Below are 13,938 nucleotides of genomic sequence, written 5' to 3' on the forward strand. Positions count from 1 at the left end.
GCTTATCCTCAGCAGCAGAGGCTGCAGGCCTGGGAGAAATTCTGATGGGTTCCTAGGTGAGCTACTTCAATAGACCTTGTACTTGTAGATAGTTAAAAGTACGTATTTGCAGGTTGTGTTTGCTGCATTTCTGTTCCGTTCCTTGGCCCTATTTTACCTTCCTTGACATTCTAATGCAGATATTAGCCAAAGACATGGGTCCAGTCTCTAAGGTGCTGATAATAATCAGCTCTCTAAACATCAACACAAACATCAGGAAAGCTGCAGATACTGGAAATTCAAGCAACACACACAAAATGCTGGTGGAACGCTGCAGGCCAGGCAGCATTTACAGGAAGAAGCACAGTCGACGGTTCAGGTAGAGACTCTTCATTAGGACATCAATGTTTATTCCACAGTCAGTTCTCTACAGTAAACTATTACCTTCATTGAATTCTGCAAAAGGGCATTACCTACTTTTGCCCCAAATTCTTAACTCTTTTCTCACCTTTTTAATCATCATTCAGGTTTTCTTGTTCAGACTGAAGCACATCATAATAAGTTGAACACCCTTCTTGGCCATGAAATTAGCCAAAAAAAGAAACATGAAAATGTCCTCTAGTATCTAGGTCTGACCACATTGTCTACAAATCATTCTGATGTTGCTGAGCTTTCAACTACACCTTCCTTAAAATATATCTGGGTACAAAGTCCAAACCTACACGCTAGCATGTACCATCTGGTGTCACTTGCACCAAACCACGCTTATCCCATCTCTCCTTCCCTCCACTCCAAGAGCCTGAGGCCTCCCTTCATCATCTTACAACCTCCATAAAACCTATCCTTTTTAATTTTAATAATTTCTATTAATCTTGTATCATTAATAGCATCCTTGTTCTATGAATGATTTTCAGATATATATTAGATAAAAGCCACAACAACAGGGTACTTTCTTCACATATACTTATTTCAGAAATTTTAGTGTATGTAACTCCCATTACTGGTAATTTCATTTTAATTTTAGTTCCCTTCTCTGCAAATGTAATTATGTTAATGATGTGAGAATTAGTTGGATAGATAATGCTTAGAATAACACCATTTAAGAACGTACCCGGAAAAGTATGAGTGATTACTAATTTCTTGTCAATTTCTGATTTTAGTCAAAATTGATTATTTCTGTGAGTTAGAGCATGAAACTACATTTCCTTCTGGTTTCTAATTTGTGCTTTGATTAGAATCTCCATGCTTAACATCACAACATACTTATTCCATTCATTTTGCTTAGGAAATTGTCCACACAGGAAGTTCTCATATAGAATCAATTTAAAATGTATCAATCCTGAAAACACCTTCAAGGCAACAACACGAAATTTAATTAATAGTCTGATCAGTAGCTTATTTTTGTCAGAAAGATATTTTATAAAGCCTACAACATTAATTCACAAAAGTAATGTGGACAAGTTACTGTAGGCATGTTATACTTCAGAAATTCAGTGAGATGGCTGTCACACATCAACTCTTCAACATTACGACATTTGACAAAATGTAATTTGAAATTTTAAGGTATCCTCAGGTTTTAAACTGATGTTGCTTAAAAACTCATTCATAATATTGTGTAAATGGCCTCCGCTTTCTCCTCACATATATGATTTTACTTCAGTTAGCAGAATTCTGATCATGTTCTATTTTGCATTCACAGAGCTCTATACCGATTAGCTATATTTCTCTCTAGTAGAAACTCAATGAGGGCAGGAATTGTGTCAAATGGATTCCTGAAATATTATGGCAAAAATATCGCACTCCATGTAATCCCTCTCGAAAAATGTTGCTCAGCACCTATTGTGGTTAATGCTCAGTTAATGACACCCCAAGATTGCATAAATGGTTGAATGTAAGGAACCTCACCAGTCGGTTAGCCAGACCGATGGTCCGTGCAGTCGATTCAGCCTCCTGTTGACATTTCAGTTTATCTGAAGTGGCCTGTTCAAATTTTGCTGTTAGTTTGTCTAGATTTTCATTCAGTTGCTAATAAAGAACAAGAAAATGAATATTGATCAACATTAGATCACTACAAAAATGGAATTTAGCATTGGTAAAAAAAAGCTGCTTATTATTTATTTTCTCAATCTTCTGTTGCAGTTCATAGAAACTCACCCTCACCTTGTCGAATATCCCTCATACAACTTCATTACTTTGTTCAATTACATTTTAAATCGAATAACTGAACTAATTTTAATATCATTTTCTGCCCTTTACCTTGCTCTGTGTTATTTCCTTTTCCCTTTCAATATAATAAGAGGAAGAATTAACAGCAGCTGAACACATGAAGGGCAGAATGGCCTTTTTTGGTGATGCATTAATTAATCATGTCATAAATTGAATGGGCTTGATAGCATGAACAATAGTGCAATTTGTGAGATGTTTTAAATACCTAACACTTAACATGTGTTTCACAGAGTAATGTATTATTAAAGATTTTCATTTAAAGCAGTGGGCCAGAACTTCTTTCAACGTACGAGCAGGTATTTCTCAACACTTCAACAGGTTTGTGATTCGAATTTGAATGCAGATGTCCTGAACTTTTTGAGCAGTTGTAGCTAGCAATGACCTGACCACCACATGATATTGGATTCCAAACTTGCAGTAATTCCCCAGAGAGTGGTATTTGTTATCTGAACTTCTTCTTAAGATTGACAGAACAACAAACAGTATACTTGTTTCATTGGGGGGGGGGGGGGGATTGACAACAAGAAACAAGGGCAACAATTAGCTAGTTTACAAATTTAAAACACATTGTAATGATTTAAGTGCATTTATATAATCTTGCCTTTATTTGAATTTGTCAAAAATGTAATTGTTTTCAAACAGATATTGAATGTAATGAAAGTCTGAAATATTTAAGTGTGAATGATAATCAAATATCAGGAATATTCAGACACGCAGAGTACTCAATAAGTTCAAGAGCAGGCTGAGACTCAAAGATTGTTTCATGGGCAATGTTTGTTTTTGTCTCCATTTGATGGTGTTACATTGCACAAAACCTTACTGTTGCACTGAGCTATGCTATTTAGGATTGGAAAGCAATAAGCTTGGATCTGTAATCATCTTCAAAACTGTATAGGTGGCAGCAAGTTCCAATAACACAAAATGTACTAGCACAGGTAGCAATAAAATACAGGCAGCAGTAAATGCAGCCTGTCCATCCTCTGGCAGTAAGTTCTAGTACGTTATCCCAAAGGTACAAAATGTGATCATTCTGAATGTTGGCACAAGCATTGTAAGGTGCAGAGATCTTCAACAGAATTTTATTAATCTTTAGAATATAATTTAAGTTTTATATAGCTTTTATATGAAACTTCTATACAATTAGGTACCCTGATGTTTCTATCTGTTAGTAACTTTGCACAAGGTACTATAATAAATGTAAACCATGCCATACTTACATTTATCTTGGCTTTTATGACTGTCAGCTTCTCCTGGGCAGCAGCTAATTCTGCATTGGCTTTATTTAAGGCTTGACGTTTAGGCTCAACATCACAATAGACCTCATAAAACCTCACAATGTTGACAACCCAGGAGCAAAGACCAGCAGCGGCTAGAGATTTGGATGCAATAAATTCTGGGTTGAATTCAGGATCCTGCAAGTATGGCTGAATAGCTTTAAGGCAGCTCTCATGGATGTTTTCCTTATTGAAGGTGATCAGAGTCTCGAGGAAAGCATCCACCTTTGCCATCATCACCTTTGCTGCCTTCCAGCTACGGTCTTTGGGTATCTTGCCTTTGACTGCTGTAAGAACCAGCACAGCAGCTGTGACATTAGTCACTGCAGAGGGGGGAGAACCAAACGACTTCAGCTCAGTCAGATTATTCTGGAAGAAAATGAGGTTACAGATAAATCAGAATGGATTTTTGTTTTGTATTGAAGCACTAATAGAGTCCAATTATTATCAATCTGAAACGGGTTGCTTTGAAGTCTGGAATTTCGGTTGAATTTTACATAATATGAGTTCATAAAAAGACAGTGCAATGAAACCCTCTAGTGGTAACCCAAACCCGAACTGCTTGTAAACTCTGAAATTGCTGAAGTCCCAGTGTGCCTAATGGCTGCTGATTGTATCAAGGTCAAACAAATCAAATGGTTAGTATGCAAGCTTGTGACAATGCTTGCATAATTGACCTAGGTTAATGTATTGGAAATTCTTTTCAAGCAATATTGTTGCATGAATATTAGGACAACACATGAATATTTGGGGACAAATGAGAAGTGTTGTGGAATTGCAAATTAGACAAAGAAGTTGCATGAAATTTGGGTAGAATGATATTAACTTAACCACAGATTTCAAATTTTTTTGGTTGGTCAATTCTGAACTCTTACTCCACAGAGAAATGGTTCAATTCTATTTTATTCTTCCTCATTCTAAATGGTTTACAAACAGCACTAATCTTTTCTCATGACTATTTACGATTACACTATCAGTCCTTCCACAAGAAATGTTAATGGGATCAGTTAGAACTTTAAATCAGTTGATTATGCAAAAACAACATCAAACAAAATCCAAAAGCAAAATACCACAGATGCAGATAATCAGAAACAAAAACAAAAAATACTGGGCACTCGAGCAGATCAGGTATGACAAACAAAAAGTAATGTTTCAGGTCAATGGCTTTTTACCAGATTACACAAGATTGTCGCAGATACTTTATTCCCTTGCTAGGACAAAAGGCTGTTTCTTTATCATCCAGTAGAAGAAATACATAAATCAAATTTACAAAACATACAATTTACTATTACATTATTTAACATGATGTAAGAAGATGTTATTCCATTTCAAAGGAAAAATAACAAAATAAAATGAACAAGACTAATTGGGAAAATACTATACCTCTAATCTGATGGCAGCTGATTATATCAAGATCGAAAAAATATCATCTGTATGTGTTACAACTACAATTTTGTTGTAGATACCGAACATAACACAAAGAAAGTTTTACGATGCACATGCAGTAAAAAAGATTATAGCCTTTTTGAACAATTCTGACATTTATACAACACTTAAAATGCAAATGTCATAAAATGCCCATCTGTACTTGATAGAATTGAACTTATTTTTTTAGTGCTGTAAAATGTCCTTAATTTGTTTTACAATTGGAGATCCATGCATTCTGCTGCGGTGCACAGAAACAGTCTTTGCACAAAATAATATTGCATATGAGGGAAAAGATTGACGAAGTACAGAATCTCTCCTGGCCCTCTACCTAGACAATGAGAGAGACTTTTTATTTCGACTAAAGGAAGAGAAAAATTTGGACACAGCTCGTTCAAAGTCACTTGGTCCTCAAAGCTAATGACTCTCTTCATTGAATTGCTGTCCTTTTTCCTGCTCATGATGCTGAGATATCCCTAGAGACTATTTTCTACAACCACTGAAAAACTTCAAACCACCTTTCTTTTGAAATATTTTAACCTCTTACCTTATTCAGAGTATTAAGGGCAGCCTGAGCTGCTAAAAGAGCAGGCTCGGCTTTTGCCAAATCTTCTTCACAGTCTTTCTGTGTCCGGGTAACTTCTTGAGCAATGACAGCAACCTTTTGTTCTTCCTCATCTGCAATGGCTTTTTCTTTGCTTACTTTCTCTGTTTCAACCCCAACGACTTCAATCAGCTTGTCAGCATCTTCATTCTTCTGCTTTAACTCAACTTCTTGAGCAGCCAGTTTAGCTTTGAGATCATCCACCTATTTGGTGGAAATGAAGATAATTAAGTACAATTATACAGGCCCCTCAATCATTAAACACCCATTTACATTCATCCTACTTTCATCTCCTTGCAATATCTAAAGTTTTGACACTCGTTTTCAGCATCTATCAATATTCATGAAAATGTAACTGCACTTTTCTCACTAAAATTACTTTGCAATTGGAGTTCATTACCACTAAAATGTCCTTCCCCTCTCACCCTCACTGCAATATAAATCCAATGGTTTCTAAATGATTTGCAGTTCTTTAATTGTACATCTTCTTCAAATCTGCCATTATATTCTACTAGTAAATTCATTTGTTCCACATTGCTCTTAATCTGTCAAACAATATACCACCTATTTCCTCCTGTTAATTATTCCAACAGTCAGTCTGTAATCTGCTTCTTTCAAAATCAAAACTGTTGAAATATATGACTACTGAACTTCGTATCACGTTCAATCTGCTACCAATTCACTTTTACCAATCCATCCACTGACTCAAAATCATCAAATTACAGCAAGGAACAGCCCAGAAATGTGCCCTTATGGCCGACCATGATGCTTGTCTATACTAATCTACTTGCAAATGTTAGGCCCATATCTCTGTCTGCCTTCCCTATCCAAGTACCTGTCCAAATGCCATTTAAACATTGCAATAGCTTATGACTTCACTACCATCTCTAGCAGTTCATTCCAAATATTCAGCATGCACTACTTAGAAAAACCTAACCCTCTGATTTTCGTTAAATTTCCCCCCTCTAACTGTAAAACCGTTCTAGACACCTCTACTCTGGGAAAATGATTCTTAATATCTATGATGTCTATGCCCTTCAAAATCTGAACCTCCAAAAGCTCACCTCTCAGCCCATTTCTCTCTAGCAAGAATGACCCAAGACTATGTAACATCTCCTTATTGTAACTCTGCATGGCAAGCAACTATATAGCGGATCTTTTCCTACCTTTCGCTACCACATTCTTCCTGTACTGTGGCAGCCAGAACTGTACGCAATCCTTCAAGTGCAGTCTATCCAAAATCTTGCAGAACTTCAACATGACATCCCTACTCTTTCTCACCAAACCCTAACCACTGGCTCAATTCTATTCATGAACAACCTCAGTTTTCCATCCAAAAATCAAATGGTCCAGCAGCACCCAGAAATGGGCTCTGTAAAGGAGCGGATCCAGGCAATGGATGACCACTTGCTTGTCACCCACATAGTTGCTTCTGAATAGACAACAGCTCAATTATATAATTAAAATCTAATTCAGAAATCTAGACTATTGCAGCTCTAACACAGGCAACACAACCATCATCATAAATAGAACAATCTTAAACATGTCATTCTTAATGATTTTAAGAACAGAGAATACACCTGGCATTACTAAACAAATTATCTTGACCTAAATAAAGCCATTGGGATGGGCTGGCATACTGCCACTTGACCACTGTCAAACCCAACTGTTTTATCAGAATATAACTGACCTGAACACAAAATATATCATCAAGTCCCACAAAGGCAGCCAGCTTCTATGTCCTACTGAAATTGGATATTTGTGACTCACAAGCAGTCAAAAACTTGGAAGAAATAAATGAAAATACCAACCTAAAATATGTTTAAAAGTTATAAATATTAAGAACACTGGAAGACCTGAATGTTTTTGGATTATGCGAATTATACCTCTATTGATATGTAGTGGACAATGTTTTGACTGGTGGCATCATGGCCTAATATGGAAACACCAATGCTTTTGAACAGAAAATCCTACAACAGGTAGTGAGTGGATTCAGCACAGTACATCACAGGCAAAGCTCTCCCAACCACTGAGCAAATCTACATGAAACACTGTCATAGAAATGCAGCATCCATTATCAGACATTCCCACCACCCAGGCCTTGTTCTTTTCTCACTGCTGCATGCAGGTAGAAGGTGCAAGAGTATCAGGACTTACACCAGCAGGTTCAAGAACAGTCACTACCCTTCAACTATCAGGCTCTTGAATAAAAGGGGATAACTACAATACGCTCACTTGTCCCACATTGAGATGTTCCCACTACCAAAGATCTCACTTTAAGGACTCTTTATCTTGTTGTCTCATGTTCTTGCTTTTTATTGTTATTTACAAACGTATTTACATTTGCATTTTCACAGTTTACTGCCTTCTGCACTCTAGTTGATCTTTCACTGATCCTATTATAGTTACTATTTTATAGATTTGCTGAGTATGCCTACAGGAAAATGAAACTCAGGGTTGTGTATGGTGGCATATATGTACTTTGATAATAAAATTTACTTTGAAATTGGGAATCAAATGAAATAAACAGCATTACTTACTATTCTCTCAACAACTATTTCTTCTCTTTGATTTCACTGGGGCTACTGAACTTGCATTGTTTATTTTGGCAGGGGCTGAGCAGGCATATTTCCCAGCCTGGGAGCTTGGGAACCTGTAGAAATCTGCAGAGGCCAATGCTCTCGACAGGGAGTCCACCAACACTGCGTGGGGACAGCCAGAACACGGGAGCCGTGGCAGAAGATGCTGCTACTGCCTTAAGCCAGCGCCACAGGTGGACTTCCAGACTCCATTAAAAAACACAAGTTAAGTCCGATATAAGCACTGGTGACCTGGCAGCTGCTTGACCCCATTTAGTTGCACCAACCAATGTTTTTAAGCTATCAGCTGAATCCTGCTATCACTTGGGGAAGGAAGCAGTATTTATTGTTCATTCTGATTCTGAGTAACAAAGCAACAGCAAACATATCCACTGTTGGGTTTAACCTAGTTAACTAAATCCCGTTTCCAAACCAAATGTAGAAGGGACTTCTTCTGCTCTAATAATAAGTAACAAAAATTCTAAACTCAATGCTGTTTCAGTTGGCTTTCTTATAATTCAATCATCTTGTTCTACATTTCCCTTTATCGTTTCATAAAACTTACTTCATTCAAATAATTCAACATGTTTAATGCATAAACAATTTACTCACTGTGATTGCTGTACTTCAGGTGTACTGTCGTTAACAGCTATCCCAAAATATGTTTTTATTACAAACAGAAATTAACACATAATGTACTTGATTTCAATAGTATATGTCCTCACTTCATATTTGTTTCCAGACTTTCACACATGTATTCATTCTTTAGAATCACAGAAATGCAGAGCACAGAAACAGCCCTTGTTGCTGGCCATGTACCTACCAGCATTTGCCAGTTGCCTGCATTAGGACCATCAAAATATAAGCATCGAAATGTGCACTATGGTAGTTCAGGAAGTTCATCTGACTAATACAAGCTTTCTTTCAAAGCACAGGCATATGTGGTCATCCGCTTATGTAAGGAAACATCTGCTAACACAGTGGTGCATGGGCACGCATGCCAGCTTGTCCAGTTGCCATTAGAAAAGGTTTAACACTGTCCACCTCATGCACGTATCTATACTCATTAGCAGCATGGCTGGTGATCTCTTTGACATTCTGCATATTGACTACATATAAATCCGAGAGTCATTTGTGGCACAGAAAGCAAATTAAACTAGTTAATGGAAAGTTGCGACTTCTCAAAGTGATGGTGCAAATTACTGGCAGGTTTCATGACCTGCCTGGAATAATAATAAGACTGCCAGCTAGCTTGTCCAATGAAGATTCTTAAAGAGAATAGCATACTCACAACCCCCAAGAGGCTCAAATGACATTCCCTCAATAATCCTCAAATCTGTTCTTCATTATAATTACCTATACTATCAAGACCTTATACAAACATCCTGACAAAGACATATGTGGTGGCATAGCATCTGTATGGGTGCTTTGTACTGTAAAGGTCAACTTTACTGTACATGATTCACACTGTCTCCTTGATGGCTACGTGTAGACCAATTTGAGAGGAATGGCATTAAACATGAATGACATCACCTCTGTGTGCCACAGGGTTTCTGGTGTATGGAAACTATGTGCATAGAACCATGGAGCAAATGGTTTCATTGTACACCATGCACATTGTAAAATACAGATTACATTTAATGATCGATTTTATGCCACAATTAATTCCCACAACACTTTAAAAAAAACATGCAACGTGTGATTGAATTACTAGGGCAACATCAACCATCTGACAGGCATTTTTGCATAAATCAAAGTATGTCAAAGTTGAAGGTCATACAAGATGATGAATAATTGAGTGATATAACTCAACTGATATCTATCTACATCGCAATATCATGTTCTTATGCTCTCAGCATAGGAACTTAACTACAGATCTACAAGGGTTTTCAGGGCTACTGAAATGAAAATTAGAAACAATAGGAACAAACACATTTTGATTCTTTTAGTTCACTGCTACATACATAAAATAAGAAATGTAACATGTAATTTTTTTTTTAATTACAAGGCACATACAAGGTCATGGAAGCATTGTTTTTTTGCAAAGGGAATCTGCATCCCAGTGCCACACAACAATGATTTATGTTGCCTCATTCTTTTTCAGATGGACTTATCCAACACTGTTTTGTGTTGTCCCTTTAAAAATAATTTGTGTAACATTCTTCCCATGAAAGATTCAGCTGCAAAAGAAGTGAAAATATAATCAAGACATAAACTTGAATGATTAGGCATGTCATACATTTTTTGTTCTCCCAAATTACCACTACTTAGTTCATTTAATTTCTTCTTATCTCTTTCACCTTTCATTTTCATATTTCAATAGCTTTCTTTTACCCTCAGCTCCCCTTTCCTAGCGTTACAGAGATGTTACCATGGAAACAACCAAAATCTTTTTCTGAGGCACCAATTTTAAGAAAATGTCTTTTTAATAAGCACACCCACTGCCAAATATTAACTGTTATACATCATCTTAATCACACCTATGAGTTCAATGATTTTGCCAAATGTGTATTCCTGATACTTTCCATAATTTTCACTCTAAATTTGGAACTATAAAGATTACAACACAGGAGTCAATAGGAATCTGCATCTGTGCAGCCGCTGGTTCTTCAGACTGATCGATCCAGTCTAATCCAACAATCTCTGACTTTTGTTTTAATCACACATGAAATGAAGACACAGCTAACAGGCCAGTAGTCTCTAGCCCCTTGGTATGAACATCGAATTCTCCAACTTCCAGAATTCCCTCCCTCTCCCATCCCACCTCTACTCTGTCTCCTCTTCCAGCTGCCAATCACCTCTCATGACTCTGCCTTCTTCTACTACCCATAGTGCTTTCCCCTTACCCCTTCTTCACCTCTCCTGCCTATCCCCTCCCTGTTTCTCCTCCCCCACCCCTTGATCTTTCCTCTGATTGGTTTTCCACGCTTCCCCCACCTTCTTTATAGGGCCCTTGCCCCCTCCTTCTTTAGTCCTGATGAAGGGTCTCGACCCGAAACATTGACTGCTTCTTTCAATGGATGCTGCCCAACCTGCTGAGATCATCCAGCTTGTTTGTACATCTTGATTTGACCACAGCATCCGCAGTGTACTTTGTGTTCAGTATTTAACATCTGTCCATGGTGGTCAGCTTCTTGAACCAATATAGTCATCTTGTATACAGGTGGTTCCAATGGCGAAGATGGAGCAATGATATATTCCCAGGCCACAATGGTGGAAAGCTTGTAGAGATCATGGCTTTACAGACTGTTCTTAAAGAAGCCCTGGCAACTTGCTGCAATGCATTTTGTTGGTAGTATACTTTGCAGCCATGCTCTACAAACAGTGAAGCGACTGACTGTTGATAGTAGTGGAATGAACTTTAATTAATTGGACAGTGTTAAACTAGTCAGTGAGTAAAGTGTTTTTTTTTAATTGTATTGATTGACATACAGTGTGGAATAGGTCTTTCCAACCCTTCAAGCCACGCTGCCCAGTAAACCCCCAATTTAATCCTAGCCAAATCAAAGGGCAATTTACAATGATCAATTAATCTACCAACTGGCACGTCTTGGACTGTGGGAGGAAATCAGAGCACTCAGAGGAAAACCCATGCAGGAAAACATACAAACTCCTTACAGGCAGAATCTGAATCAGAATCAGGTTTAATATCACCGGGATATGTCGGGAAATTTGTTAACTTTCCGGCAGCAGTACATTGAGATACATAATAAATAAATTTAGAAAAAATCTGGGTTATATTCAGTATATATATATATCCATTAAAAAGTTAAATAGTGGAAAAAAATCAAATAAAAAAGTAGAGAGGTAGTGTTCATGGGTTTAATGTCCATTTAGAAATCAGATGTCAGAGGGGAAAAAGCTGTTCCTGAATTGCTGAGTGTGCCTTCAGGCTTCTGTACCCCCCCCCCCCACCTTCCCGACAGTAACAATGTGAAGAGGGTATATCCTGGGTGGTGGGGATCCTTAATGTTGGATCCACTTTCCTAAGGCACCACTCCTTGAAGATGTCTTGGATATAATGGAGGCTGGTACCCATGATAGAGCTGACTAGTTTCTACAACTTATTTTGATCTAGTGCAGTTGCTTCCCCCATACCAGACGGTGATGCAGCCAGTCGGAATGCTCTCCATGGTATAGTTGCAGAAGTTCTGGAGTGCTTTTGTTGACAAACCAAATCTCTTCAAACTCCTAATGAAATATAGCCATGACTTGGCAGCAGAAATTGAACCGATGTCAAAGGAGAATGAGAACTAGGGCACTGGTGTGTTCAAGAAACTGCAGAAATTATGTGTTAGATTTTCAAACAACTATAGTGGATAACCATAAACATAAGGAAATAATTGTCAAAAGATTCAACAGAGCTGTTTAATTAACAATGTCAACTTTTCTCAGTTTTTTTATATGGAAGTGATGATTCTTACTGCTATCTTCCTTTTTTTTAAAAAAAAGATCTTCTGCCTTTAGAAAAAATTAATTGAATGTACATTCCCCAAATTAGCATTTCAATCATCGGCATAATGCTGCTAGCAAAATCTACTTCAACATTAATTACTAATCAATGGATATCTAATCGAAGGTTTATTAAACAGATAGCAAAAGATTCATACAAATTTCTTAAGTCATTGGATGAAAGGTAAAAAAAAAAACGGCTGAAAATGATAAGATAATGGATTCCTTGTGAGAAGCCCAGAATGTAATTTGGAAAATTCACTCACAGATCCCATGCCGAAGTATCAGAGGGACACAAGCTGGCTAAGGGACAGAAAACAAGAGTGGACGTGAGGTTTGCTTTTCAACAGACAGGAAGCATGCTGTTAAACATTGTTAGGATCTTCACATTCTGTTGTTATACATTAATGGCTAATCTTGATGCCTAGCTGAAAAGACAAATTTCAGAAATGTAGCAATCAGTGGGCACAGCTTTGTGTGGGGCACATCATGCCTTATTAATTTGATTAAATCAATCAATCAGGTGATAAAGGTGATTGATGAGGTAGAGCTGTGAATGTTGTCTGCAGGATTTTAATGGCTATCTAGAATGTTGAGAGGGGGTCCATGATGAATCGGACCTTTGGATTCAGAATTATGTTTCCCATAGAAGTAACAGGATAGTGGTTGATGGGACTTACTTCATCTGGAGATCTGTGACTATTGGTGTTCCACAGGGATCTGTATTGGGACTTCTGTTGCTTGTGATGATAGATGGTTGGGTTAGTAAGTTTCTAGATGATATGAAAATTGCTTGTGTCTGGGTAGAATACAAGACTCACAATGCAGAATCAGAATCTACTGAGTCAGTTGCAGTTTTAGGTGCAGAAATGGCTGATAGAGTTAAACCCAGCCAAATGTGAAGTGTTGTACCTTGGTAGAACAAACTTTATAAAGAGACAGGATACTGTTAATGGATATGCAGAGAGCTCTTGGAGTCCAAGCCCACATCTAACTGCAAGCGGCTGACAGGTTGACTGGATGGAAAAGGCGGCATACTGTATTGCATACTTGCCTTTATAAGTTGGGAAATTACATTACAGTTTTACTAAACACTTGTTAGGCTACATCTGGAAAATTGCAATCAGTTTTGGTTTTCCATGAGAATAAGGATGTTGAGGCTTTGGAGGAGATGTAAAGAGGTTTACCAGTTTGCTGCTGGGATTGATGGCATGCAACGAGAGGCTGAGCAAACTTGGGCTGTTTCCAAGTTTCATTTCATTTCATTTGATTCATTTGAATCGGGAGGAAGTTACAGCTTGTGATTCAGCTGGGAGCTCAGAGAATTCGACCGTGTAGGTAGGATTTAAGCCTACCTGGTCAATACCTGTGGAGGAGGGGGAACTGCGCAGGCGCGAGT

General features: G+C 37.7%; 1 protein-coding gene across 2 annotated transcripts in view; it reads right to left on the reverse strand.

The window, feature by feature from the left end:
• dnah9 (dynein, axonemal, heavy chain 9) overlaps nucleotides 1-13,938 on the reverse strand; it is a 527,557-nt gene that overhangs the window by 209,728 nt on the left and 303,891 nt on the right. For both annotated transcript variants that reach the window (XM_059948782.1, XM_059948781.1), the window contains 3 exons: nucleotides 5,452-5,712; nucleotides 3,423-3,848; nucleotides 1,885-2,004 (listed from right to left, as the gene is read on the reverse strand). In XM_059948782.1, coding sequence (XP_059804765.1) covers nucleotides 1,885-2,004; nucleotides 3,423-3,848; nucleotides 5,452-5,712 — 807 coding nt within the window. The remainder of the gene's footprint in view (nucleotides 1-1,884; nucleotides 2,005-3,422; nucleotides 3,849-5,451; nucleotides 5,713-13,938) is intronic.

Source organism: Hypanus sabinus, chromosome 23, assembly GCF_030144855.1.
Source record: "Hypanus sabinus isolate sHypSab1 chromosome 23, sHypSab1.hap1, whole genome shotgun sequence".
Taxonomy (NCBI): Eukaryota; Metazoa; Chordata; class Chondrichthyes; order Myliobatiformes; family Dasyatidae; genus Hypanus; species Hypanus sabinus.